This window comes from Balaenoptera physalus, assembly GCF_965194825.1.
Source record: "Balaenoptera physalus genome assembly, chromosome: 7".
Classification (NCBI taxonomy): Eukaryota; Metazoa; Chordata; class Mammalia; order Artiodactyla; family Balaenopteridae; genus Balaenoptera; species Balaenoptera physalus.
Genome location: NC_138886.1, coordinates 12740526 through 12767097, shown reverse-complemented (window position 1 = coordinate 12767097; position 26572 = coordinate 12740526). Strand labels below are relative to the sequence as shown.

The 26572-nt window shown below is 44.3% G+C and overlaps 2 protein-coding genes across 7 annotated transcripts in view; one reads left to right on the top strand and one right to left on the bottom strand.

Annotated features, from left to right (window-relative positions):
* Positions 1-5976: 5976 nt before the first annotated feature.
* Positions 5977-20594, bottom strand: NDUFA8 (NADH:ubiquinone oxidoreductase subunit A8). Its single transcript, XM_082467901.1, has 4 exons — positions 20439-20594; positions 14293-14456; positions 10005-10170; positions 5977-6296 (listed from the first exon to the last, which is right to left on the bottom strand). Exons 1-4 carry the CDS (start codon positions 20589-20591, stop codon positions 6159-6161), a joined length of 621 nt encoding a protein of 206 aa, XP_082324027.1. The 5' UTR covers positions 20592-20594; the 3' UTR covers positions 5977-6158.
* MORN5 (MORN repeat containing 5) overlaps positions 20584-26572 on the top strand; it is a 34815-nt gene continuing 28826 nt past the window's right edge. For 4 of the 6 annotated variants that reach the window (XM_082467895.1, XM_082467899.1, XM_082467897.1 and 1 more), the window contains exons 1-3: positions 20696-20830; positions 24569-24716; positions 26404-26515. In XM_082467895.1, the coding sequence (XP_082324021.1) occupies positions 20784-20830; positions 24569-24716; positions 26404-26515 (307 nt within the window). In that variant the 5' untranslated portion in view covers positions 20696-20783. Of the gene's footprint in view, positions 20831-24568; positions 24717-26403; positions 26516-26572 lie in introns of all 6 variants that reach the window. The other 2 variants (XM_082467896.1, XM_082467900.1) reach the window with 2 other exon arrangements.

Here is a 26572-nt window from a genome sequence, read left to right as displayed (position 1 = left end):
GTTCTTTGGTCTGAGGTCACCACTGGGAACCTCAGCTTCTTGGAACCCAGCAACATAAAGGTACTGCATGTTCTACAGACAATAAAACAAACATACAGCCTGTACATCAAACTACTGTCACATCGTGTAATACCCTAGTTTCAGATGGCAAGTGGAAAGAAACATTATCATCATTTTCTTTTTAGCTTCAACTCTTCCACCAGAGCAGCAGGATTGATTAAAACACGGCTTCCAGAAAGGGCATCCTGCTTAATTTGCATTCAACCCTCAGATTAAAGGAATACTGGCATGCAATTATAATTCTTTTTTTTTTTTTAAAGAAATTCACGTTCTTTTATTTATTTATTTATTTTTATTTATTTATGACTGTGTTGAGTCTTCGTTTCTGTGCGAGGGCTTTCTCTAGTTGCGGCGAGCGGGGGCCACTCTTCATCGCGGTGCGCGGGCCTCTCACTATCGTGGCCTCTCTTGTTGCGGAGCACAGGCTCCAGACGCACAGGCTCAGCAATTGTGGCTCACGGGCCCAGTTGCTCCGCGGCATGTGGGATCTTCCCGGACCAGGGCTCGAACCCGCGTCCCCTGCACTGGCAGGCAGACGCTCAACCCTGCGCCACCAGGGAGGCCCCATAATTCTCACTACCACAGCCTAATCCGACCTTTCATGGATCCTCCTCCCTTCAGTTCACAGACCGCGCTTTTTACTGCCACTGTGACAGTGATTTCTGGGCTCTTTTTGAAAAATAAAAACAAAAACAAACAACCCGAGCATTCCCTTCTTTCTCCAGTGGCGCTAATCATTCTGGTAGAACCCCGAGCCTCTCTTGGAATAGAGAAGGCCCTCCTGTTTACTCTACGTAGAGGGGTACACAGTTAAGGATTAACTAGGCTACTCCCTTTCGGAGCGGCCAATGGCTGTGCAACATTCATTCAGCAATCAGGCACTGATGATCTGCCAGGAGATTTGCCTGAAGGGGTTAGCTGCGGTGGAAAACAAGATGGACTTCTCCCTCCCAAAGAGCACAGCAGCTGAAGTGGAGGAGATGCGCCCGAACACAGAGGGAGATGTGATTCACTCTGGAGGGACCTGAGGGACGCTTCACCAAGGAGGCACGTTTGAGCTGCGTCTTGAGGGAAAGGTGCACCGAGGAGAGGTGGAGAACTCTGGGGCAGAGCACACAGCAAGAGGAAAGGTGCAAGATGTCTGAGAAGGCGCGGATCCAGTGTGTGGCGGGGATGATGGTGGGAGATGAAGCTGGAGAGCTCTGAGTCAGACTCTGGAATGACCGGCTGTCGCACTGAGGAGTGTGGACTTTCTGCAGCAGACTGTGGAGACACCGAGGACAGGGACTGTCCCCGGCATGTTAAAGGCAGAGGTAGGAAGCTGCAACTGCACTGCGCTTGTACCCACAAAACCACACTCCGGGCAGACTGTTCCTGAAGCACACAGAGCCCTGTCCTGCCTCAGGGGTTTGCTCCTGTGGTTCCCTGAGGCTGGGACACGCTTCCATCAGCCCTCTAACTGGCTGTTCCTTGAGGGGGAAGCTCAAATGCCACTTCCTCTGAGAGACCCTCCCTGGCCTCTCTTTCTAAGTACATCCTCAGCCTCCAGCTATTCGTTTTCACACTGACCCTTCACATTGTTTACCTGTTCATTGCCTCCCCCACTGGAATGGAAGCCCCATGAGAGGAGGGCCCCTGTCTGTCTTGCTCATCATTCCTGCCTAGAATGGTAACTAGCACGAAGCAAGATGTCAAATATTTGCCGAATGAATTAAAGAATTAATGAATGTATTTGCAGGGTTCTAGCTGCAACTATACCCCTTCCCTCCCATTGAAGAAGGTATAGTTGAGCATAAATGAGCAGGCGCGGTATTATTTATTACAAAATCTGTATGCCCATGCCACACCGCAGACCAATGAAACCGGAAGATCTGGGGGTGGGATCTGGACATCAGTATTTAAAGGTCTCCAGGTGATTCCAATGTGCATCCAAAGGTAAAGAGTCAATGACTCTGAAGAATAAGAGTGTGGCCTTGGAACCAGACAACCCACATTTGTTTCTCAGATCTACCACCCAGATCTACTCCACAGATAAAGTCTGGGGTCACCTCTCCCTAATCTCTTGACTCTGTTCTAATTTATTTTTTTTAAGCAAATACATTTATGAATTTTAGTACCTTAGTAAAATTACTTGTGACACATATTACAAATGCCCAAGACACAAAGAGATGGCACAACCCCAAACAGAGACTTCCTATGGGGTAGAAGCAACTGGTATATTTAAAGCCCAAGTATGTCATGATCCATTTCAGAGCATAAGAGTACATCTTTGATTATACCAAAAAGCATTTCAGCTAGGATTTGATACCTACAAAGATGGCAATTTAATCTCAAAGATTTACTCCTCTCTCTACATAATTAATGTGTTTGTTTGTTGCTCTATAGCAAGGACGGGGGGTTGGAAGTTCTTCAGAAAGGTAAACGTGGGGTATAGTTTAATCATTTCCTGATGTCTTCCATGTATTGGGCACTAGAATATAGACATATAAATAAGATAGAAGGCCAGATCTTACAGTACTAAGACCAGGGGAAACAAGATAACACCCAGTGCCATGACAGGTATTACTCAAATAGAGTGCTGTGACAACTGCTACCATTTGCCAACACTGTACAAAGCATTTCATGTGTAAACCTCATTAAATCCTCAGAGCCATCCCAGGATGTAGGTACTATCGTTGTTCTCCCCATTTTACAGATGAGGAAAAGAAAGTACAGAAAGGTTAAGTAACTTGCCTAGGGTCACACAGCTATGAAACAACAGAGCCTGGATTCAGATCCAGACAGCCCAACTCCAGAGTCCTTGTGCTTAACCCTCATGCCATATTGTGTCATGGGAACAAAGGGGCAGGAAAGAACACTTGTGGCTGTAGGAAGGGACGTTTCCTGGGGAAGACAGCATTAGTGTTTGCCTTGAGAGATGGGTCGACTTTCAAGAGGCAGAGATGGGGGCAGGATTGTTCCCCAGCAAGTGGATGGTGGCGGCATTAGTGAAGATTTGGAAGTTGGAAAACACTCTTGAGGAATGGCATTTGGGAGACTGTAGGGTCCGTGACAAGGAGTAAGATAGTGGTACGGGAAATGGGCCAGGCTAAGGGCAGATTACAGAGTGTCGGGATGCCGGTAAGGATCTGGGCTTTAGTTAATAGCCATTCAGGAGCCACTGAAGGTTTTTGAGTGGCAGAGGCACGGCAGCAAGTTGGGGCATGGTCTGGATGGCGACATGGCGGTGGGAGACCAGTTAGGCAGTGGTGTTAATAATCCGAGCAAGGGGAACAAAAACAGGCTAGGACAGTGACACTGAGATAAAAGAGGAAGTAACAGACGTGAGAGGTTATAGAAGGAACTCAACAGGACTTGCTGCGGGATTGGAACACGGAGAGCAGTGAGCGTTACGAGTCACGGGAGCGTCTCATGTTTTGACACTGGAAGGATGGAGACGCCATGCCCTCCGATAGGGAAGACAGGAACGGGCTTGGCAGAGGAAAGGGGGCAGATAAATTTCCTTTGGGAATGTAAGGAGTCAGCCTCATTATTCTTAAGCCAAACCGGCAGGAAGATTTTCTGACTATTATTTGAAGCCCTGCTCAGAGATTCTTCGCACCGACTGCTTTCAGATTGTTCTGTGACCTTTTTACCTACTGAATTTGTGAACCCGTCTGGGGTGAGAGATTTTAGGAATTCTGTCTTTACTTAAGACTCTTCAGTCCTAGAAGGCTATGATGTGGTGTAATTCCATCAAGAATACAGGAAAGCCAAAGTTGAATTTCTTCGTTCAAGGAATTCAAAGCAAGGAGGGGGCGAGGCATGAACTTCTGTCCAACTTGGGCAAAAGTTAAAACATCCTAGAGTTGAATTTGAAGCCATTAACAGTTCAAGACTTGTTGCTCTGATTCTGAAGAAGTGAATGAACTTTCAGGGAGGGCCTGGTGCTAGACACTGCAGCCAGATAGATTAATCATAGATCCTGCACTCAGATGCTGTGGTTTATTCCCTCATCACCCAAAGTGTGGTCCATGGGCCAGCAGCATTAGTACCAGCAAGCTTACTAGAAATCTCAGATGTCACTCCAGACCTATCGAACTAGAATCTTCATTTAATAAGACCTCAGGTGATGTACATGCATCGGAACAGATGAAGACTAAGGGCTTTGGAAATCAGGCGTATCTGGGTTTAAATCTCAGCCACTTAACTACCTACTAGCACTTAACCTCTTGGACCTGCTTCAATCAATCAGTGGCCCTAGACCTTGGTTTCTACCTTAGAGCAACCTGGGGAGCTTTCAAAACCTCCATGGCCTGGCCATAGTGCAGACAAATTAAATCAGAATCTCTCCAGGGTAGGATCCCAACATCAGTATTTCAGGGCCTCCAGGTGATTGCAACGTGCAGACAAGGCTGAGAACCACTGATGACTTTGAAGGACAAGGATGCGGCCATTGGAACCAGACAATCTTCATTTGTATCCCACATCTACTATTTCATATAGGAAGGAGGAATGCGGCTTCTTAAACTCTCCCTAGGCGTTAGCTCCTCCACCTGTGAAATGACATATTAGAAACTCTTTCAAAGGGCTCTGAGCATTGAAGGAGTTGACACATGTAAAGCACTGGGCACAATGCACAGTGCTCAATGAATATTTGTTATTACCGATGCAAGTCCCAGCTTCCTTTGCAGAAAGAACCTAGGAAGCAACACATAGTCTGAGGTAATCATAAAAACAAATCTGGAGGCATGCTTGTACTTTCCCCACCAAGGATGACTTCCAATGACTTGGCCCGCAAGGGGTTAATGGGTGTTGCCTTAGCTGTTTTAAAAATTTAAGAATCTATTCTTTTTCTTCTGAAATTGGCGAATAAGGCAACGGTGGCTGGCAAACTTTTGTAGACGAGTAAGGTTTACCCAAAATACTCCCAAATAAGGGGTCAGAACTGGGTGGGGAGCAAGGCAGATCTTCCAATGCTTTGTGTTCTAACTGTCCTAACACTTTGGGCAACAGACTAATGCCTCACAGCAATCTCCCCACTTCGAGTATCTTAGGAGTTGGAAAGGCCTTTATAAAGACTCCATACAACTTTGCTTTCCAGGGCTCTGCAAATGGGAAAGCAAGGCCCAGGGAGCTGAGACTTATGCAGGGTCATATGCAATTTAAGGCCACGACCAGAAGGTGTAAAGTGACCCCCAGTCAGATGGAGAGGAAATAGCCTAGTAGTGAAAAAGGAATTGAATGAAAGGGAAAAGAAAGACATAACAGTGCTTTGAACCAAAGAGCTTTATAAATACTTGTGGATTTAACCTGCCCAGGAGGTAGATAAGCATGTTCCCTTTAGTTTGTCCTCAAATTCAACCTCTCACAAGAGGTTAAGAAACACACCCAAGGCTGGAACTGACACTCAGACCTCCCGACTTCCTGGCTTTGGAGCTGGGAGCTCAGCCTCCAACTCCCTTGTCTATCAGGAAAAACATCTGGGTTATAATGCTTGAGGATGGGATATCAAGGGGAAGTGGTGGAAGTTTGGTTCTTTAAGAAACTTTGAGCGAGACTGCAGAAGACCAAGCCAGGAGCCCCGCCCATGGCCTGAGTCACAAGGCTCAAGCGTTTCTGCACTTCTCCTATCCTGGATGCTTCCCTTGTATGACCTTCAGGGAACTCTATTTGTCTGAGATGTTGGATGGGAAGAAAGAAAGTTGAGACTTCAAAATGTGTGAACCCAGACTGGCCCCGAGGCGCTGTCTCAGGTAACAAAGCCTTTCCTTTACACAGTCATTTGTCCGTGATCCCACACGGCTCCCCTGCCACACTGGCAAATGCCTACTTGAAGCAAAGAGAAAGGAACAGGCAGGACCACAAGAAGAAAAAGCAAGGGGAAGTCATCTTTAAAGGCCAAAAGGTTATATAAAACATAATAAAATACAACTGTTTCCTTTAAAATTTTTAATGGGCAGGAAATGGTATAGAATAACTGCCAAGTCACATAAATTAATGTTTTTGTTAATGTTTGTGATCCTGGAAAGAGCCCTCTATCGGTTGATGAAACTACAGGAGAGTTTTCATCACCCGCTGCCTGGGTGCATGACTGGGTGTGGGCCACGGACCCACCTTCATGTGGTCCAGAAAAAGAGGCGGCTGCCATGTCTGGCGGGCTTCAGATCTCCTTCCATCTCAGGGTTGGGCTCTGGCCTTGCTCTTGACTCATAGGGATTCTCTGGTAAAGGCCGATCTGTTTTCACTTTGGTGACCTGCAGCGGGTAAAAGAGGAGAAGCAGAGCTGAGAGGCAGGTGGAGTAGCTGTGACCAGGAACACACCTCCTGGGGTCTCCTCTCTGCTCTGGCTGCCACAGCCACTCCTCATCTATAAAGCCCTAGCAAATCACACTTAGCCCTGAATAAACATCGAAGAAGGCCTACTTTGTGTCATTCCACATGGAAGATACGGATACGGAAGAGAGCAAGATCCACACTGTCCTCAGTGAAGGAGTCAGCCCGGAAAAGCACCCAGGCCTTCCTAGGCGGGTCACGGTGACCGAGAGACGAACGAGCGCTAGGAGAGCAAGGCCTCCGCACGGCCACTCGTCCTCGGCCTGTTGCTGAGGGGGCAACGTTTACTTTCATCTGGAAGGATGAGCAGGAGCCACCAGGAAGATTAGAGAGGAAAAGACCTTCCAAGTAAACCAACAGTACAAACGGAGACAGAGGCGCACGGCCTTGGGGCGGCCGAAGCACAGGCTGCGTGCGGAGCGGAGGAAGAGGCAGCCCCTAAGCAAGCACGTCCTGCTGTTAGAAATGACGCCAAGCGCGTTATTCCAGTTCACTCTCACACTCCTCGGAGGTCAACCTGCAGGGTCACTGGGGCCCCCCAGCTAACGGTGGATGGACCTGAAGTCAGATCTGCCTGCTCCAAAGCCCGTGCTCTCACATAACGCTCGACACTGAGACACGGGAGCCAGATGATGAACGACATGCAAAGATGCTTGAATTTTAAACCAACGGCAACAGGTGCCACTGGAGCAGGGAGGTAACTTACTCGCGTCTGCAGGCCAGGCCGGAAGGAGCAGATGCTAGACTGGGGGGCTGAGCCAACGGGCCAGGCGAGGGTGAAGCTCGGAACTGGGGTCCCGGGGAGAGAGGAGGACGGCGCTTTACACCCACTTAAACCCACAGAAGTCTCCATCAGAAACCCAGCAGAAATTGTTCTCATTTTAAAGATGAGGAAACAGGCCCAGAGAGGCAGAAAGACAGAAGGCCGTGGTTATCAGTAGTCTTGTTATCTGGTGGCCTCCTAAGCCACTCCACATACTGTGACCAGATCAATCTTCCCAGATGTACAAATTCAAACACCATCTATTGTGAACAGAGCTTTCATGGACACAATCACATAATTCTTATTATAACCACCCTCTGAGGCATAATTATCTCGAGTTCATGGAACAGGAGCAGAGATGGCTGGCTTGTCTAAGATCAAGACACAGCAAATGTCAGAGTTGGAGCTGGAACCCCAGTCTTCTGACTACAAGTCCAGAATAGTTTTTTATTTGCTTTTAAGACAGTTTTCTCATCTCTCTGCTATAATTAGAGATCACTAATGGTTCCTTACTGCTTGACAGAGTATTCCAAATGCCTCCAGCTGGCATGTGAAGCTCCTTTAAGGAATTCAAGATGTCTATGAAATAAATCTAGAAAAAATAAAAGGACCCCTTTAAAGGACAAATTACTGGGGAAAGGACAATAAAGCAACTTCCTCTTCTGCACCACACTCAAAATAGAAAAGGAGCAGAAGCATGAGGTCAAACTAATTACTAGGTAAATGACCTTGGGCAGCTGACTTAACCTTCAATTTCCTATCTGTAAAACGGAGCTAGTAGTAGCTCCTAGGGTTATTAGAGTAATATACATGAAGCGCCTCATGTATGGAACAAGTGCTCCATTAGTTATTTTCAATATTAATATTATCAGGACAATGGAATTATGGGTGAGAGAGAGCAATCCTGCCTAGGAAAGCCAGAAACTTCAAAGACAGACCTGACACCTGAGCTGAGACTGGACAAGTGAGTATGAATTCACTGGGGGCAAACAGGAGGGAAAGGCAAGCCAGTGGAACCAGAATGCACAAGTGAATGACGCTAAAATGTAGGCTTTGTCCAGCCAATCATGACCTTTCTTAGAAAGAGACCGAATACTGAACTTAAGTATAACTAAAGCTGATACTCCTCTTAAAGAAATACACTTTTGAAAAGAGTTCAGATAACAGTACCTTTTCCTTTTATAGGTTTTTAAAAATGTTATTACAAAGATTCAGGAATAAAAATGCTTTCTTAACAACATGATTTGTAAATTCTCCTTTCGTGAGACAGAAATGAGAAAAGGTAGTTTTCTTTATTCTATGTAAAAGTTCCACCACTTTCCAACTTAGAATTATCAACTATTTAAAATAATTTGTTCATTTGGAATTAAAATATACACACTACTATATATATAAAATAAATAACCAACAAGGACCTACTGTATAGCACAAGGAACTATACTCAATATCTTGTAATAACCTATAATGAAGTGAATGTAAAAATAAAAAGAATATATATCTATGTATATATATACACATATATATATCTCTGAATCACTTTACTGTACACCTGAAACTAACACAACATTGTAAATCAACTATATTTCAATAAAAATTTTTTTAAAATAAAAATAAATAAAATAATTTGTTTGCTGCAGCAAAGAAGGTATCCGAAGTAAAGATATGCCAGATACAAAAAAAAAAAAAAAAAATTGCTTAACCATTCCTCTACTTATGGCAACAAGCTTAAGACCCAACTATCCACAGATGCCACACACAAAGGGAAGGGAATGAACATTAACTGTGGACCTATGTGCCAGGTACTATGCTGGGGATTCACACAGGCTCCTTAGCTTAATCCTCACAGAAAAACAGGGATTAATACTGGTCCCATCTTATAAATGTGGTAGCATAGGAAATGTTAAGAAATTTGCTCAAGGACCCATAGCAATTAAGTCATGAAACTAAGATTCAAATCCACTCTCAGTCTCCGTGCAAACCAGAGTTCTTCCCTCCATGCCTTGCTACCTATGCTTCCCACAGGGAATGGAGGGTGACAATGCTTAAGAAGCGGGGATGGGTCAGATCACAAAGGGCCGTGCATGTCAGGATATGGAGGGGGTGCTTTGTTTTGCAAGCAAATAGGAGTCCCCTTGAAAAGTTTTTTTTTTTTTTTTAAAGGAAAGTGATATTTGACTTATTTTCCACACAGATCATGCCTATAGTGATCCAGCCTCCCCTCCCAGAAATTCATGTAGCCCAACTAAGAACTCCTGTCCAGGAAGTGGGGAAGTGAGAGGATTCAAAACAATATTCCAGGAGACGCCACAGGAATCGAGGACTGGATAAAGGAGGAAAGAGCGCAAAGTGAAGAAAAAAGACATTCAGGTTTCTCCCTCTGAGGGTTCAACAGATGGTGGTGTCACAACTGAGACAGGAAATATGGGAGAAAGATCAGAAAAACAAGCTTTTTAAACTACAGGCATTACTTTTTTTTTTTTTTTTTAAATCTCAGGTATGTTCCTGAAAAATCTGGCATAACCTCAAACCTATTTCCCCACAATAACCTCAATGTTTTCAACTGACGGTGCCCCTAACATTTTGTTTATCCTCATCTACTCCCTTCTGTTCTTCAGTTAGCTAATTAATCAAAAACAAATCTGCACACGCTGGGCGAGCTATTTAAAGGAACACTTCTATTAAATAAACTCCCTCTGGACTGTGTATAACCACTCCCTAATTAAGCTGACTGGTCAGTCTGGATTTCTCACATCAGATCCGTACTCAAAGAAGACCCATTCCGGACCACCCCCTGCCTTTCCCCACCCTTAGCGAGTGAGAGAGAGAGAGAGAGAAAGAGAGGGAGAGCAGCAGGAAACTGTGTTACCTTTGACAGCTCCCCCAGGTCGGGTCGCACCCAGCCCAGTTTGTCCAACACACACTCGTCAAACTTCGCCTGCTGTTTGCGACACCGACGAAATAACTGCAAGCCGGAGTAATCGATGCAGGTCCAGTATTCTGTAAAAGGCTCCGAACAGTGCTGCTTTATCTGCCTGGAAAAGAGGGCTTGATTAGGGGCAGCTCTCTGCAAAACCATGAAAAACAAAAAAAGTGGGGAAAAATTTGCTGCAGACCTCACACACATAGCCTTGCTTTTTGAAAGGTACGGGAGTACTCTTACCTCACTTACAGGACAACTTGGAGAGCCTCAGGTTGAGAAACAATACGTAAAAAAAGATTTCTGAGGAATAAGACCTATTTCTTTGTGTAGCAAAAACAAATGAATAGAAATGCCAAAAGATTGTGGTCTAAGGGGTATATATTTCACTTAGAACTCCTCACTTGGGACCTATTTATTCTTTTTAGATCCAATCTAAAGACTACCCACTTTGCAAATTTAGAAGAGGAGGCACACTCAGAGATGGGCATGCTGACAGAAGTCAGAGGTGACAGACATTGACAAAGGAGGAGAGAGACTATAAAAAGCAAATTCACAAACTAACAAGGATCTTCTGATCCTGGGGTCAATCAGTGTAGAGGCAACCTGCCCTACACGCCTCCAAAGCTCAAAAGACTTCATTCTATTCATGCACTGAACAAAAACAGAGATTAATCCTTGTCATTAAGAAGAAAGTTAAGGGCTCCCCTGATGGCGCAGTGGTTGAGAATCTGCCTGCTAATGCAGGGGACACAGGTTCGAGCCCTGGTCTGGGAAGATCCAACATTCCGCGGAGCAACTAGGCCCGTGAGCCACAACTACTGAGCCTGCACGTCTGGAGCCTGTGCTCTGTAACAAGAGAGGCCACGATAGTCAGAGGCCCACGCACCACGATGAAGAGTGGCCCCCACTTGCCACAACTAGAGAAAGCCCTCGCACAGAAACGAAGACCCAACACAGCCAAAAATAAATAAATAAAAAATTAAAAAAAAAAAACAACTGTTTAAAAAAAAAAGAAGAAGAAAGTTAAATTATATTTGCTCTCCGTTAAGAAGCAACATAGCCTATAATTCATTTTGTGGTCACCAGAAATGGCTGAAGAAAAACTAACTTTTGTGTATAAAAGGGATAAGCCTCCATTATTTTGCAAAATTCCCCTTCTCTCACCATTCAACTTTGCTAGTAATCAAATAAATGCAAAGTCAGACGAGAATAAAATACTGTTATTTTATGTAAAAGCCGTATTTGAGGCAGTGGAAGAAGCGTGGAGCACCTCCTTCCCCCCGTGGAATAATAATGAAGTATTTGCTTGTCACACTCCAAGAATCTAGCTACACTCAACACAGGAATAGTATTTAACACGTCTCGGGAAGAACCTCGGAGGTGGCCGAAGGAAATACATAAAGAAAAACTGGCTTCCATTCCTGCTCGGTTCCCCTCCTGGGAGGCAACCAAGGGGCACCAGTTTCTTATACCTTTGCGGGTATTTTGAGTATAGCCTTGGGGGTGATGGGATGTGTTAAGAGGAAGGAAGAAGGAACGTCAAAGCCTCGGGAGCTTTTCTGGGTTACCTCTAGCCTCAACGACCTGCATTTCTACAGTACACAAAACCGCACCCCCCTAGCCTCGACTTAAGAATCGCGACGGTGGTGAGCAACCGTGTCCAGCTGGAGTTTTGGACTCCCTCCAATATGCTGCAGCGGAAGAAAGGCTGCAAGCCATCACTCTGGTACTTAGGTCTATGTTCTGGGCTCTGTTACCCTGGCACCCACACTAATAGACAATTATCTACTAGTGCTTACAGCAAGCTACTTCAGCACCTCAGGAGCTTGTGAAATCCAAACATTTCCCACTTAAACGTGCTCCCTCTGAGTCAAAGGAAAAATACTTTGCCAAAGTTCTCTTAGAAAATAAAAAAATTTTAAAGGAACACACATTCCACCTTATTAGCAATCAAATCAATGTAAATTCAAGCAAGAGTAAAACACCATTTTGTACCTATCAAATATTTAAATAATATGCAATGCTGGAGAGGGATACCTGGATACAGGCTGAGGACAGCATAAACTGACCCAACTTCAAAAGAAGTGGCAACTGTAATTCAAGAGCCATAAATCGTGTTCAAAGCCTTTTAAAGAATAATCTCACTGCTGGGAAATTTATGCCAAGGAATTAATTAAAAAATGAAAATGATCTCTACACAAAAGTAATCACTGCAGATTTATCCAAAACAATCAATAATGATGTTTAATAACAAAATTATGGCTGGTTTAATCTACTGATAGAATATTACACAGCCATGAAAAATGATGATCATGAAGACAGAGCAACTTGAAAGAATGTTTCCAATAGTTGCAAGTGAAAAAATGAATTTTCAAACGTACACACACTATGACTTTAAGTACAAAAATATCTCTGCATGTGAACAAAGACAGCAGAAGCAAGAAAGAAGGAAAGCAGCTATTGTGCGAAGGAATTTTTTTTCCTCTAGCATCATTGTAAGGGACATCTGTGGGTTTTGCCTAGCCAGCAGTCATTCTCTATTCTTCTGGAACATCCTTCAGATTTTCCTTTGGGGAACAACCCCTCCCTATCTCTCGGCAATGTGATTTAGATGAATCTAAGTCTCCTCCCCACTTTAGGCCTGACCACTCACAGCATTTTATCTCCTGAAACACAACTGATTCAAAGACATGCACATGAAGTTGACCAGCCAGGCCAATGAGACTCAGTCCAGGGACCACTGCTCATGCTACTGGGTGGCACTCTTTGTCTGGGTCTGCTAAGCAAGGAGCACAGCAGCTTGGACTGGCTGGTGGCCGTTGCTGCTACAGCAAGGAGAGGGTCTCTTTGAAAATGAATTTGACAGAGAAAGCAGGACTAAGAAGCTGGGGGTGGGGGATAAGAGGTGAAGCAAAAAGATACCAAGTAGGTGTGAAATTATTTAAGCCCTTGAATCCAGTTCTGCCTGATGCCAGTCCTATTTCTGGACTTTACAGTGACATGAGCCAATTCCCTTTGAGTTGAGTTTCTATCCTTTTTAATAGAGGTCTGACTAATATGGTTAAAACATTTTTCTACAATTATAATTTGGATTTTTTTTACTTATATCAAGTATAGTGGCCTACCTAAACACTTGACTCTGAACACCTTTCCTTTCCATCATAACTGTGTGTTCTGTAGTAATGATAATGATTACAATCTAGTAAATGCCCACAAGCAAGCCCTGTGCTAAGATGTTTTTATGTGCCTTTTCAAATTTCTCACAATCTTATGATAGGTATTACTCTACAATTTGGAAGTTGGGATTCATGGAGATTAAAGAACTTGCCACTATTTACAATAGCCAAGACATGGAAGCAACCTAAATGTCCATTGACAGAGGAATGAATATAGAAGATATGGTCTATACACACACACACACACACACACACACACACAGTGGAATAGTACTCATCCATAAAAAAGAATAAACTAATGCCATTTGCAGCTACATGGATGGACCTAGAGATTATCATACTGAGTAAGTCAGAAAGAGAAAGACAAATACCATATGATATCACTTATATGTGGAATCTAAAATGTTACACAAATGAGCTTATCTACAAAACAGAAACAGACTCACGGATATAGAGAACCGACTTGTAGTTGCCAAGCAGGATGGGGGAGGGAAAGATTGGGAGTTTGGGATTAGCAGATGCAAACTATTATATATAAAATGTATAAACAACAAGGTCCTACTGTATAGCATAGGGAACTATATTCAATATCCTGTGATAAACCATAATGGAAAAGAATATGAAAAAGAATATATATATGTCTAACTGAATCACTTTGCTGTACAGCAGAAATTAACACATTGTAATTTAATTAAATTAATTTATTTATTTAGGCCACATGGCACGTGGGGTCTTAGCTTCCCGACCAGGGATGGAACCCATGCCCCCTGCATTGGAAGCGTGGAGTCTTAACCCCTGGACTGCCAGGGAAGTCCCAACACAACACTGTAAATCAACTATACTTCAAAAAAAAAAAAAGAATGTGCCAAATAATAAAAACAAAGAACAAAAATAACTCTCATTTATTGTGTGCTCTACTTTGGTCTATGTGATTGCAAAGCCTTCCATTCCCTACTAAAATTAATAAAATTATCCTTCCATTTAATTAACTGGACGTTCACGGAGATACATATACCTTGATGTTGCAACCAGTGGGCATTGACGTGAAAAGATCTTACCTAAAGAAGTCCAGGGCACACTGGTTGACAAGCTTGCTTTCCTCTAAACACCGCCTCGGGTCCTTCTCTTCCCACCGGCAGAGCATGAACTCCTTGTTGGGCTTGTCGCACTGAGCTCCGTAGTGATGGGCCGCAGCTTTCAGCACAGAAGAACTGACTTCCACCTGGGGAGAGGAACAGAGAAGAAGGACCAGATTTGTACCAGGACACCACTTCCTTAACCTCACCTCATGCTGGTCAAGATAGAGGGAACAGGAAGGTAGCCCCGTTCTGACTTTGCCAAGAAAACTAAAGACAGGGGACTCCGTAATAATCCCTTACGATCGATGGTGCTGCAGAGATCACAGGGCTCTTTCACGTGTGTGATTTTCCACACCTTCGTAATAATCTCATCAGGCTGATATTACCATCCCCGTTTTAGACATAAGGAAATGGCAGCCCTAATGGAATCCTTAGATCTTTATGAGAGAGAAAGTGGAGCTCTGAAGGAAGATGGAGGCTTCTGGGATGTACGGGGAGGAAGCAACCCTGAGGAGCACGGATGAGTCTCCTCTGCAGGAAGAAAAGTGACAGTGGGAGGATATATACGATTCCCAGAAGATGACAGAATCACAGAAGATTAGAGACTGGAAGGGATCCGTAAGAGCATCTAGTTCAGCAAGTTATCATTAATAATAAAGTACTAAATCTGTGAATTTTTTAAAATTATAGAGTATATCCAAGGCAGCCATCCCTACAACTGTGTCAGTCTCACTCACTTGCACCCCGGCACATGTTCTTGAGAAGCACAGTGTAGCTACGGCCAGCTCACGGTACAGCCCAGAGCCTGTCTAGCAGCTGCTGCAGCAGGGGTCCTGCTAGCCTCTTTTCTGTACCACCTCTTCCTGTGCCAATACCACAATGTTTTAATTACTGTTCGTTGTCTGGGAAGACCATCCTCCTCACTATTCATCCTTTTCAAAACTGTTCTGGCTATTCTTACAGATGAACACCCTTCCTCCAATAATTTCCATTGGAACTGTACTAAGTCTAGTTATATAACAAATTAGAAAGGAAAGGGCACTGTTACAATATTGGGTCTCTACTCACATTTTATCTCAGTCTTTCCCTAATCATCTTAGATAAGCTAGCACCAGTGGTCACTCTAACTGTGACCACTGGAACGTAAGCTCCAAGAGGGTAGGGATTTTGTTTTCAACAGAGGTCGACTACTGTAAAGATGTCCATTCTCCCTAAGTTAAACTAATTAAGGTGATGTTTACCATGGTCCACCAAGCACCCAAAACAGCGCCCCAGCACAAGCAGCTGTCAAGCACTCACTCTGTGCCAGCAGCAGGGGATGTAACAGTTGCAAGAGAGTTAAGAATACATGAATGATGCCTTCTCATCCGGAACACAGTATGTCTCTCCATTTATTTAGCTCATTCTCACTTTCTTTGGTTAAAATTACAGTTTCCTTCATACAGGAAACTTGCATATTTCTTGTTTATTCCTCAGTATTCTCACATTTTGGATACTATCTAAATGGGACATTTTTCCCTTAGATTTTCCAGTTGGTTACTGCTTGTTTTTACACTGTATCTTCTCTGTAGCCATAGTCTACTGAACTCTTGTCAGTTCTAATAGGAAACTCAAGAGGATTAAGAGAAAAGCTTCCATTTACAAATAAAAACTGCCTCCCTTCCTCTCTGATACTTATATCTTTTTTTCCTTCTTCTTCTCTTTTCCTATCTTAATGCTCTGACCAAAACTTCCAGAATGATACAGACAAACAGCAATGGCAATAGGCATCCTTGCCTTGTTCTAAACTTTAAAGTAGTTTGGTATGATATTGGCTGTTGGTGTCTGGGATATACTTGTTTAGATGTTCCTCATTAGGGAAGTTTCTTTCTAACCATAAATGGCTTTGTTGCACTGTTGTTTCCTCCACCAGGAAAGAATGAAATTTTCAGTTTTCTTTTTCATTAATCTATAAATGTAATGTAGAGCATTAACAGATTTTCTAAAACTGACCCATTGTACCTAGAATAAAATCTAGTTTGTCCTAGTGCATTATGCCTTAAGATACCACTGGATTTGATATGCAAATATTTATTAAGAATTTTTACATGAGAATAATTTTATAATTATTATTTTTATAATAATAAAAATTTTATAATTTCATATTTTAGGAATTTCACACAGCCTAGGTTAAATTATTAATATTTTTAATAAGATAAAAGGCAAGGAAATATGAAGAGACAATTCACCTACACACTATAGGAAGAGAAGAATAAAGTTATGACTATGACTACTAATATTACAACTGTTCTAATTATCAAAGCAAAGGTAAATTTAGGATGTAAGTGAAATTTGCCATGACAGTTCTAATATGTTCATTTAAAAATCTGTAAAATTTTGTATTCCAGTTTTTGATAATAGTTTACTTAGGTTAATTGAGTGGTACACGTTTGCTTGCTATATTACCTGTAAAGAGCTGGGCGACTGAAAAATCAAGACTCAAACTTTTTTTAAAGCTTAATATATTTGGGCTTCCCTGGTGGCACAGTGGTTGAGAATCTGCCTGCCAATGCAGGGGACACAGGTTCGAGCCCTGGTCTGGGAAGATCCCACATGCCGCGGAGCAACTAGGCCCGTGAGCCACAACTACTGAGCCTGCGCGTCTGGAGCCTGTGCTCCGCAACAAGAGAGGCCGCGATAGTGAGAGGCCCGCGCACCGCAATGAAGAGTGGCCCCCGCTCGCTGCAACTGGAGAAAGTCCTCGCACAGAAACGAAGACCCAGCACAGCCATAAAAAAAAAAAAAAAAAAGTTACTTAAAGCTTAATATATTTAAAAAATTAAGTTAGCTACATTTATTTCCTTGTCAAATGTCTTAAAACATCTTTAAATGGCTGATTTAATTACTCTGATGCCTTCACAGCTATCACGCCCCCAAAAGCCTATGGCTTTCTTTGCTTTACTTCCCCACAAAGGTAGAGGTCTTATCTCAATCTAGGTTATGCCCATGTTGTTGAGCACATAAAACATGCCCTGTCACAGGGAAATCAAGGGTGAGAACCACTCACTGAATTTATTTCCTAAGGAAAAGGAGCAATGTGCTCAAGATGGCACAGCAAGTCAGCGGCAAGTGCAGAACTAGCACCAGAAACTGTGACCTCCAATCAGGCCTCTTCCCATTGCATCACTGAGGAGGCAAAGAACTTCAGATGTCACCGCCACCCCTCACCTGCTTCTTCACTAATACTGACAAGTTCCAACAGAAGCCACATCCTTTCACAGCTGCTTACTGTGAATACCCTCTCAGATTCATTCAGCTCCCTTTGTCTCAAAGAACACAGAATTTCAATGCCCTTCCTCATCTGTCCTCATAACAGCCTCACTGCACAGCAGGTTTAGATGGTCTGCAGGTGCGGAAACAAGAGGCAGAAAAAGTCCCACAATCTACAAGCAATCTTCTAGTCCTGTTCTCTCTTCCTTAAACTAGATCTGTACCTTTTTTTTTTGGTAGTACTTAATTTATACTAGGTTTTGTATTTTGCTTAATTTATGTAAAGTGGAGGATGATAGTATTAGTTGATAGAACTGTTGTCAGGGTGAACACACATTAAAAATATGAAGAACAGTGCCTAGCACATAGAAGCACATCATAAATATTGGCCATTTTTACTCAAAATCGTTAATGTGTACAAGGAATTTCCTGCCCAAAGCTTCTGACTATTTTTCCATAGGCATGTGTCATAACTCCAAGGTCAATGAGGTCCAAAATGGGTTTAACTTGCTTCTCAAACCCACTCCTTCTGGCTTCCCCAGTTCTGTCAAGTTGCAAATCTGACACCGATTCCTCAACCTTTCCTGCCTCTGATATCTAAATCATTGCTAAGTTGGATCAATTCTAGATAAATGCGTTCTTTCCTCTCTGTAAGCACAGTCACCAATCATGCTGGGGTCAATAATATCTTCCTCAATTATTGGTTTCCTGCTTTTCTTATTCCTCTCTTCCAACCATTCTTCACAGAGCTGCTGTCCTAAAAGACAATTCTTATTTTACTCTGTTATTAAAACAAATTAGCAACAAAACCCTTGAAGGATTCAGGCTTAACAGCAGAATAAGGCCTAAGTTTCTACTTAAGTATTCAAACCCTTCGGATTCCAACTATCCTTCTGGCCTTCTCACCCACCAGACTTTAAAAAGGTACTGTCTGTCCTCTAGGACACTGAACTCACTGTTCCCGGAACCCATTTTGGGCCTCACCTGCTTACTTTTGCTCAGATCCTGCCTTGTTTAGAAAGTTCTTCTCTCCATCTCTGCCTGTAAATGCCATTCTTCAAATGACATTTAGCCAAGTCTTACATTATACCCAAGAAGTGCTTTCTCTGTTCCCTTCATAGCCTCAGAGAATTATACAGCTGGAATCACTTCATCTTACAAATAAAATAACTGTGTCTGCAAATGGGAAAAGTGACTCATCGAGGTAACCGAATGGTTAGGCCTAGAATTTAGATACAACTTCAAATCCTACCCTCTTTTCTTAAACCATGTCTGCCCCTCTTCTGTAGCATTTAATCATACTTTGTTTTGTATTTTAGCTATTTATGTAATTATCTGTTTCTCAATTCAACTGTGTGAATTCTAAAGGCAAATTTATTCCAGAAATAGAACATGTGCAAGAAGCAGAACCTCAGATGACTGTTGAATCAAATTAAAGTGCCAATGAAAAATACAGCAACTCAAAGTCTCAACCCAGCTTTACAGTCCGGCAAGAAACAAACTGACTGTTGGCAGTACCCACACGTCCCCACCCCCAACTTTTAGTACACGTCACTTTATTATAATAATTAAAATAATATAATAATAGTTGCCATTCTCACAGGCATATAAGATGAAGTGAAATAATGCAGGTAAAACACTTAACACAGGGCCTGGGATATAACTTTTGGTATGTAATTTTTCATCTTCCCCTCCCTCTCCTCCAGTGTAGCCTCATTATCCAGTCCTGTCCTGGCACTTTTTTGCCTTAAAATCTTCCACCTCTCCCCACCACCTCATTTACAGGATGAAGTCCAAACTGCTCAGTCTGGCCTTGTGAAAGTCGCTTCCAGCCCTGCCTCAGCCCAAGGTACCTCTCCCGGCTCAGCAACTGTTGCTTTCCACCAACAAAAGAGTCATGTCAAAGAGCAAAACACAAAATACAAAAGGTTCTGCTAAGCCTTCTCGCTCTTTTGAGCTTTTGCCCGTAATATGGTAGTTTAAAAGCATGGGTTTTAAAATCAAACCTGGGTTCACATTCCAGCTCTACCGTGTGTCCCTGGGCAAATCACTTCTCTCAGGACCTGTTTCCTTATCTATAACATGGTGAGATCAATTATACCCTTCCTTACAGTGTTGCTGGAAGGACCCTATGAATTAATGTCTGTAATTAGCATCCTGCCTGACATCTAGAAAAGGCCTCATCATGTTTGCTGTAATTAGTATTATCGGTCTTCACTTCTCATAGCGCTAACTACACTGTACTGTAATTCCCTCTTTATGTTTCTGTCTCCCTATTAGATTATAAACTCTATGAGGACAGGGACTATCTCTCTCATTTTCCAGTGTATGTGCATATGGTAATTATTCAAATGAGAGCTCTTGAATAAATGAATGCTTTAAATGTCCTATTACCAAATACTTTCCCAGGTTGTTAGCAAATTCACTCTCCAATATCATCTCCTTTTTCTGCGGCTTCCTAGCTCCACTCCAATGCACTCTGCACCGACGATGCTACTTTCAGGTGACTGACTGTCTCTCTCCCTCGACCGGAGCACCCGGGGTTGTACACTCACTTCGCAAGGAGGTTTGAGTATTAAGTGACATGAAGTAAGTAAAGTGACCCTGGTTGGTGCTTAATAAAAAGTACTATTATTCACGTAAAGGAGACGCAGGTTGCTGCGGGGAAGGGGAGGAGAGTTCTCGAGCTACTGAGGGATGGGTCTCCCCGAGCTGACGAGGAGGCGTCCGAGGGTCAACCTGTGTAAGTGTTGGGGGCATGGGGTGGGGATGGGGGATCCGGGGCCCAGGGTCCGCGGAATGCAAGCAGGGCTGGGCCCAGGCCCGGGAAGCTGTAGCCCTGTGCCCCGCTTGCCTATCCTCCGGACGAGCCTCACCTCCTGCACTTTCAGGTCCTCCAGAGTGGGCAGCTCCACTATCCCGGGCATGATGGCGGTAGCCCCGACCCCGAGGAGGTGCCCGCTGCCGCGGCACCCACGTCTCCTTGAACTCCCCTTCCGACTGCCGTGGGCCACGTAACGTCTGCGCATGCGCAGCGGCGGCACGCAGGCGCACTGCTCTGCCCAACAGCGAGCCATAGAGCATGCGCAGAGCCAGGAAGTTCCGCGGACCCTGGGGGCGGGGCTTCGCCTCGGTTCCGCCTATCCCTCCTGGTTGTCATAGTGAGGCGGAATACACTGAGACTGTGGTCTACCAACGGCTGCAAGCTAGAGGCAGGCACCATGGAGTACACGGGAAGCCAATATATTGGGGAATTTGTAGATGGGAGGTAAGGACCTCGTTTGATTCACTATGTCTTGAACATCCGTGACTGGGAAAAGCCGGCGGTCTTTTTGCCTCTGCAAAGGACTTTGTACCAGACACGTTCACAAACTTTCTCCCTTTTAAACTTCAGGACAACCCTTTCAGATAGGAATGTTTATTCCCATTTTACAGTTCAGGAAAATGAGATCCAGAGAAGTGAAGTAACTTGCTCAAGGACGCATATCTAATAAACAGCAGAGCTGAGATACATCCATTCCATGTATACCCGTATATATGTGTGTTTGCTAAATGCCAGTCTTAGATATAGGGATAAGAATATTAAAAATATCAAGATCCTTGCTCTTGTGAAGCTTTCGTCTAGTTGGTATACTGCCAACAAACAGATATATGAGAAGATAATTTCAGATAGTGGCTTTGCTTGAATATTTCCCTCCTCATAGCAACCCTAAGAGATAGATATAATCATCCCTATTATACGGATGGGAAAAGTGAGGCACAAGGTAATTATGTAATGTGCTCAAAGTCACCTTGTTGGCATTTGGCAGAGCAGAGATGAAAACCAGATCTGACTTCAGAGCCCATGTGCTTTCTACTATAGACCCCTGCTGCTGAGCCCCTGTAGAGGATGCATCTAGTTGGAGCAGTCCTGGAAGACTTCATGGAGGAGACAATATTTGAAATGGGCCCTGAAGGTTGGATAGGATCTAGGTGGGTGGAGATGCAAGGTGAAGAATGTTTCTAGGCAAAGGGAATAGCATGAGCAATAGCTCAGAGGGCTTATAAGGGAAAGAGCAGGCAGTTCAGTTTGGTTGGAGTGTAGAATGTGCCTGGAGGAGAGTGGGAGCCCAAGCTAGACAGGGGCTGTGCTCTTACGTAGAGAGATTTGAATACCATGCACAATTCTGTGGGTGGGAAGAGCCACTGTTAGACCCTTGGTAGTTCTGGGCATTAGGAAATCTAATTTATTTCATCTGTGTATCCCTCCTCATAGTACATCTGTCTGGCACACACTCAGTTAATGTTAGCCACATGAATGAATAAGAGAATGAATGGATGAATAATATTTGAGATATGGTTATCATATCCTTGTTAAGGATTGATGTCTTCATTATAAAGTAGCTCTCTTTGTTCTTTCTAATTTACTTTGAATTTGAAATGAAGGCATTTCAGGACTTCCCTAGTGGTCCAGTGGTTAAGACTCCGCACTCCCATGCAGGGGGCGTGGGTTCGATCCCTGGTGGGGCAACTAAGATCCCACATGCTGCGTGGTACGGCCAAAAAAATACATATATAAAATGAAGGCTTTCCACCTTGAATGAATAAAAGAAAAAACGGAAGGGAAGGAGAGGGAGAGGAGGAAGGGAAGGATGGAAGGAGGGATGGAGGGAGGCAGAGTGGAGGTGGGGAGATCAGGTCAGAGCCCATTGCCACTGTCTCGGTAAGAGGCACCAGGTCTCTGGGCCAAGGCAGAGGCAGTGGGGCTGCAGGAAAGAGAAAAATGTAGAAGTTGGGCGATTTCATTGCCAGGACTTGGCAACTGATTGGCTCCTGGTCCCATTCAGAGACTGCTTCCAATCCCAGCCCAGAGCCCACCTCCAGGCTTTGAACCTGGAGGATTCGGCTGCTTTGGCGGAGGAGAGGATGAGTTCTGTTTGGGGTGGGCTGGAGATGTCTGTAGATGGTATGAATAATAGTGTCCAATTCGCAGTAAAAAAAAAAAAAAGGGAGTTGCCAAATCTCAGAGAAGGGTTTAGACGGAGACTATGTTTAGAAATGACAGATGTGATCTCAAGCAAAGAGGTAGAGGAAAGAAGAAGAGGAGGGACTTCCCCGGTGGTCCAGTGGTAAAGAATCGCCTTACAATGCAGGGGACGTGGGTTCGATTCCTGGTCAGGGAACTAAGATCCCACGTGCCGCGGGGCAACTAAGCCCGCGTGCCACAACTACTGAGCTGCACGCCTCAACTAAAGAGCCTGCGCGGTGCAAACTACAGAGCCCACTCACTCTGGAACCGGGTGCCACAACTACAGAGCCCATGCGCCCTGGAGCCCGCACACCACAACTAGAGAGAAGCCCACGCGCTAGTAACGAAAGACCTCGCATGCCTCAACGAAGATCCCACGTGCCACAACTAAGACCCAATGCAGCCAAAAAAAAAAATTTAAAGAAATAAAAAAGAAGAAGAGGAGTTCTCTTTCCTTCTGTGTCTTGCAGCAAAGTAAAAGCAAAATAGTTTTTAAGCTCTTCTGTACGTCAGGCATTCTATTATAGTTTCATAGCCATTAACGCAACAACTTTGCAGGGGTGTCATCATTGTCCCTATTTTACAGATGAGAAACTCAGGCTTAGAAAGGTGGAGGTCACACAAGGTCACACAGGCATGGAGAGGTGGAGCCAGGTCTGGACTCCAGGCCTGTCCGGCTCAGAAGCTGTGCCTTAACCACAGTGCTCTCCTGCTTGGGGCCTCTGTCACAGCGGCAACTTCTGTCATCCACTCAGGAAGTCCACTGGCCCTTCTGTTTCCTTCGTTCCTTACTTAGTAGATGTTCAGGAGCACCTATTTAAGAAGAAACATCAGAAACTAACACACCATTGTAAAGCAATTATACTCCAATAAAAATGTTTAAAAAAAAAAAAAAAAAAGAAACATGATTCTAGGAGCTGAGGATACCAAGGTCTTCCTCTCAAGAAGCTTTGATTAAATAGGGGAGATGAAGTATACAATTACGATGCAAGGCAGGAAGTGCAAGGCGTCCAACGGAGGTACAAACAAAACCAAAAAGAAGTTCAGAGTTAGGAGAGGTAAATACCAGCTAGTGGGGAAGAATGGAGAAGGAATGAAGGAATGAATGAAAGCATATTTCTTAAGCACTCACTATATGTCAGGCCTTTACTAGGAAAACTGTTACCAGTATCTGGGTTAATCTTGGGCATTAATCTCAGCCATTTCACACGTGAAGTAAGTGGTCCAGCTGGTTCCCTGCCCCGTGCTCAGGTAGGGGCCTGTCTTCTCCTGCATGGCACTGACCACGCATTATATAATTGCTAAACTGTGTCTGCCACTGAACTGTGAGCCCCCCGAGGACAAGGACTGCATCTACCTTGATCACTGTTGTGTCTGTAGTATTGTATCCAACAGACTAGACTCAGCAAGGCACCTGGCATATAGCAGGTGTTCTGTAAATATTTCTTGGAAAAAAGGAAGGAACAAAGGAAGGAAGGAAAACAGAGAGGTTTAGGAAGGTCTCCAAGATGATATATCTAGGCATGGTGAAGTAGGATTCAAATTCCTGTTTCCTATCTAAATTTCATACTTTTCCCAGTTTCCTACTTATGGCGCAATGGGCAGGGGTAGGCTGGTTGTGGGGGACGGAGAAGACCCAGCATCAGCTACCAGGAAACCTGGCCCCCATCTCTGCTTCACAGTGTTTACTGTGTGGCTTTGGACGCATTGTTCCCCTCTCTGGGCCTCCCAAGGGGGGCTTCCAGGGGCAGTGTGAACTCCAGGACAGTCCCTACCTGAGAGAGAGGGAGAACAAATAGACCAAACCCTGCATCCCCTTCAACACACAGCCCCTCTTACTTTTGAGCTTTGAGGGAAACAAACATTTTGTTTCTGAGCAGAATATTGCTGGGACAATAACGTCCGAGGACCCTGAGGTTCCTGCTGGCTCTCCTGCACCCGCCAGCTCTGATGCTCCAGCTGCCATGGGGGCTCAGTGACTTTCCTTTGTCCTTACAGGATGGAGGGGGAAGCCGAATACATCCTCCCTACCGAAACGAAATATGTTGGGGAAATGAAGGACGGCATGTTTCATGGCCAAGGAACCTTGTACTTCCCCAGTGGGAGCCGATACGATGCCATTTGGGAGAAAGGATTGGTCGTAAAGGTAATCAGCTGGGGAGGGAGTCTGCAGAGGGGAAAGCCTCAGACAGGAAGAGCCCCCCTGACACACACCCTGCCCTCCCCCTCTGCTACTCTCTTCTCCCTCCTCTTGATCTTCAGGGCTCTGGAGTCCTCTCCCTGTGGATCCAGAAGGGCTCCTGGACAGGCCATGATGAGTTTGAATCCTATTATGCCACCAAATGTGTGACCTTGGGCCCATGACCTCCCCTTTCTGAGACTCAGGTTTCTTGTCTATAAACTGGGACAGTGGTTGTATTAGTATCATATTGCTGCTGTAACAAATTACTATAAACTCAGTGCCTTCAAACAACAGAAACTTATTATCTTATGATTCTGGACATCAGAAGTCTACAATAGGTCAGCAGGGCTGCATTCCTTCTGGAGGCTCTGTGGGAGGATCCACTTCCTTGCCTTTTCCAGCTTCTAGAAGTTGCCTGCATTCCTTGGCTCATGGCCATGCATCCCTCTGACCTTCACTTCCATCATCACATCTCCTCTCCCTCTGCTTTTATCATCACCTCGTCTTCTCTCACTCTGACCCTCTTGCCTCCCTCTTATAAGGACCCCTGTGATTACACTGGGCCCACCTAGATAATCCAGGATAATCTCCCCACTTCAAGATCCTTGACTTAATCACATCTGCAAAGTCCCTTTTGCCATGTAAAGTTAACACATTCATAGGTTCAATGATTAGACGTGGACATCTTTGGGGGACCATGATTCCACCGGCCACGAGAGTACCAGGCATCTCCTAGGACGGTTATGAGAATAAATGAGGCAATATATGTGAGCAGTCTGCTCAGTACCTGGCACACAGTAGGCACTCAGTAAGTGTTAACTCCACCTTTACTATCATGAGAAATCATCTAAGTCAGGAGTTCTTAGCCTGGGATTTGTGGGCCACAAGTAGAATTCAGGGAGTCAATGAAATCTCCCAATTTATTTACAAAAGCTTCTGTGTACATGTGACTATAATTTCTCCAGGAAAAGGATCTATAACTTTCATGGGATTATGGGTGTGTACAGGGGCTGGCTCATGACCTAAAAAAAGGTTAAGAAACACTCCTCGCTTTACAGCTTGGAGAATCTAAGCCCCAGGAAGGGGATGTGACTTACCCAAGGTCACCCAGTGAATTAATAGTATTGGAATTTCCACCCATGTTTCCTGATGCCCAGGCCAATGCGATGTCTGCATCCTGAGGCTTCCTTTAGCACTAAGGCAGCAAAAGCTGAATGTACATGTTTGGACAAAGAGCCATGACTGAGGGCTCTGAACTTTCAAGCCATGATAATAATAAAAGAATAATAGTAACATTTATTGACTGTTTACTATATGCCAGCCCTATGTTAAATGCTTTTCATGTACTATCTCACTGACTCTCACTGAATCAATCCTATTAAATATACAGCATTATTTTCCAATTGGACGAAGGAGGAAACCGAGGGCTACCGAGGATAGGTCATCTGCCCAAGGTCACACAGTGAGTTGCGTATTTTGGGTGCCAGGACTTCATAACCACTCCTCCTAATCACCGCAGCCGTAATAGCTGTGATAGTTATCCCTTCTTTTCTATGGCGATGAAAAAGCCACCCCTTCCCTTGACTTTCGTCCTTCTTGGTGAGTGGGCTGTGGGTTCCTCAGACCTGTGTGTGTGCTCCTTATCTTCCAGGGCACGTACACCTTCTCAGACGGGCTGCAGTATGATGCTGAGAACTGGCATTACTGTGACAGCTACGATCGGAGGTTTTACACTGAGATCTGCTATGGCTTGAAGCCTGCAGGTACCCAGGCACCCTTCTTTCCCTTCACACCCAAATGGAGAGGAAGGTGAAAAACGG

What these genes read in the sequence shown, in the direction of transcription:
- NDUFA8 (XM_082467901.1), bottom strand. Translation starts at nt 20,591, where the DNA reads ATGCGCAGACGTTACGTGGCCCACGGCAGTCGGAAGGGGAGTTCAAGG. An exon ending in AGGACCTGAAAGTGCAGGAG is followed by an intron (nt 14,457 to 20,438) that starts GTGAGGCTCGTC and finishes TCCTCTCCCCAG; the next exon opens with GTGGAAGTCAGTTCTTCTGT. An exon ending in TGTGCCCTGGACTTCTTTAG is followed by an intron (nt 10,171 to 14,292) that starts GTAAGATCTTTT and finishes CCTCTTTTCCAG; the next exon opens with GCAGATAAAGCAGCACTGTT.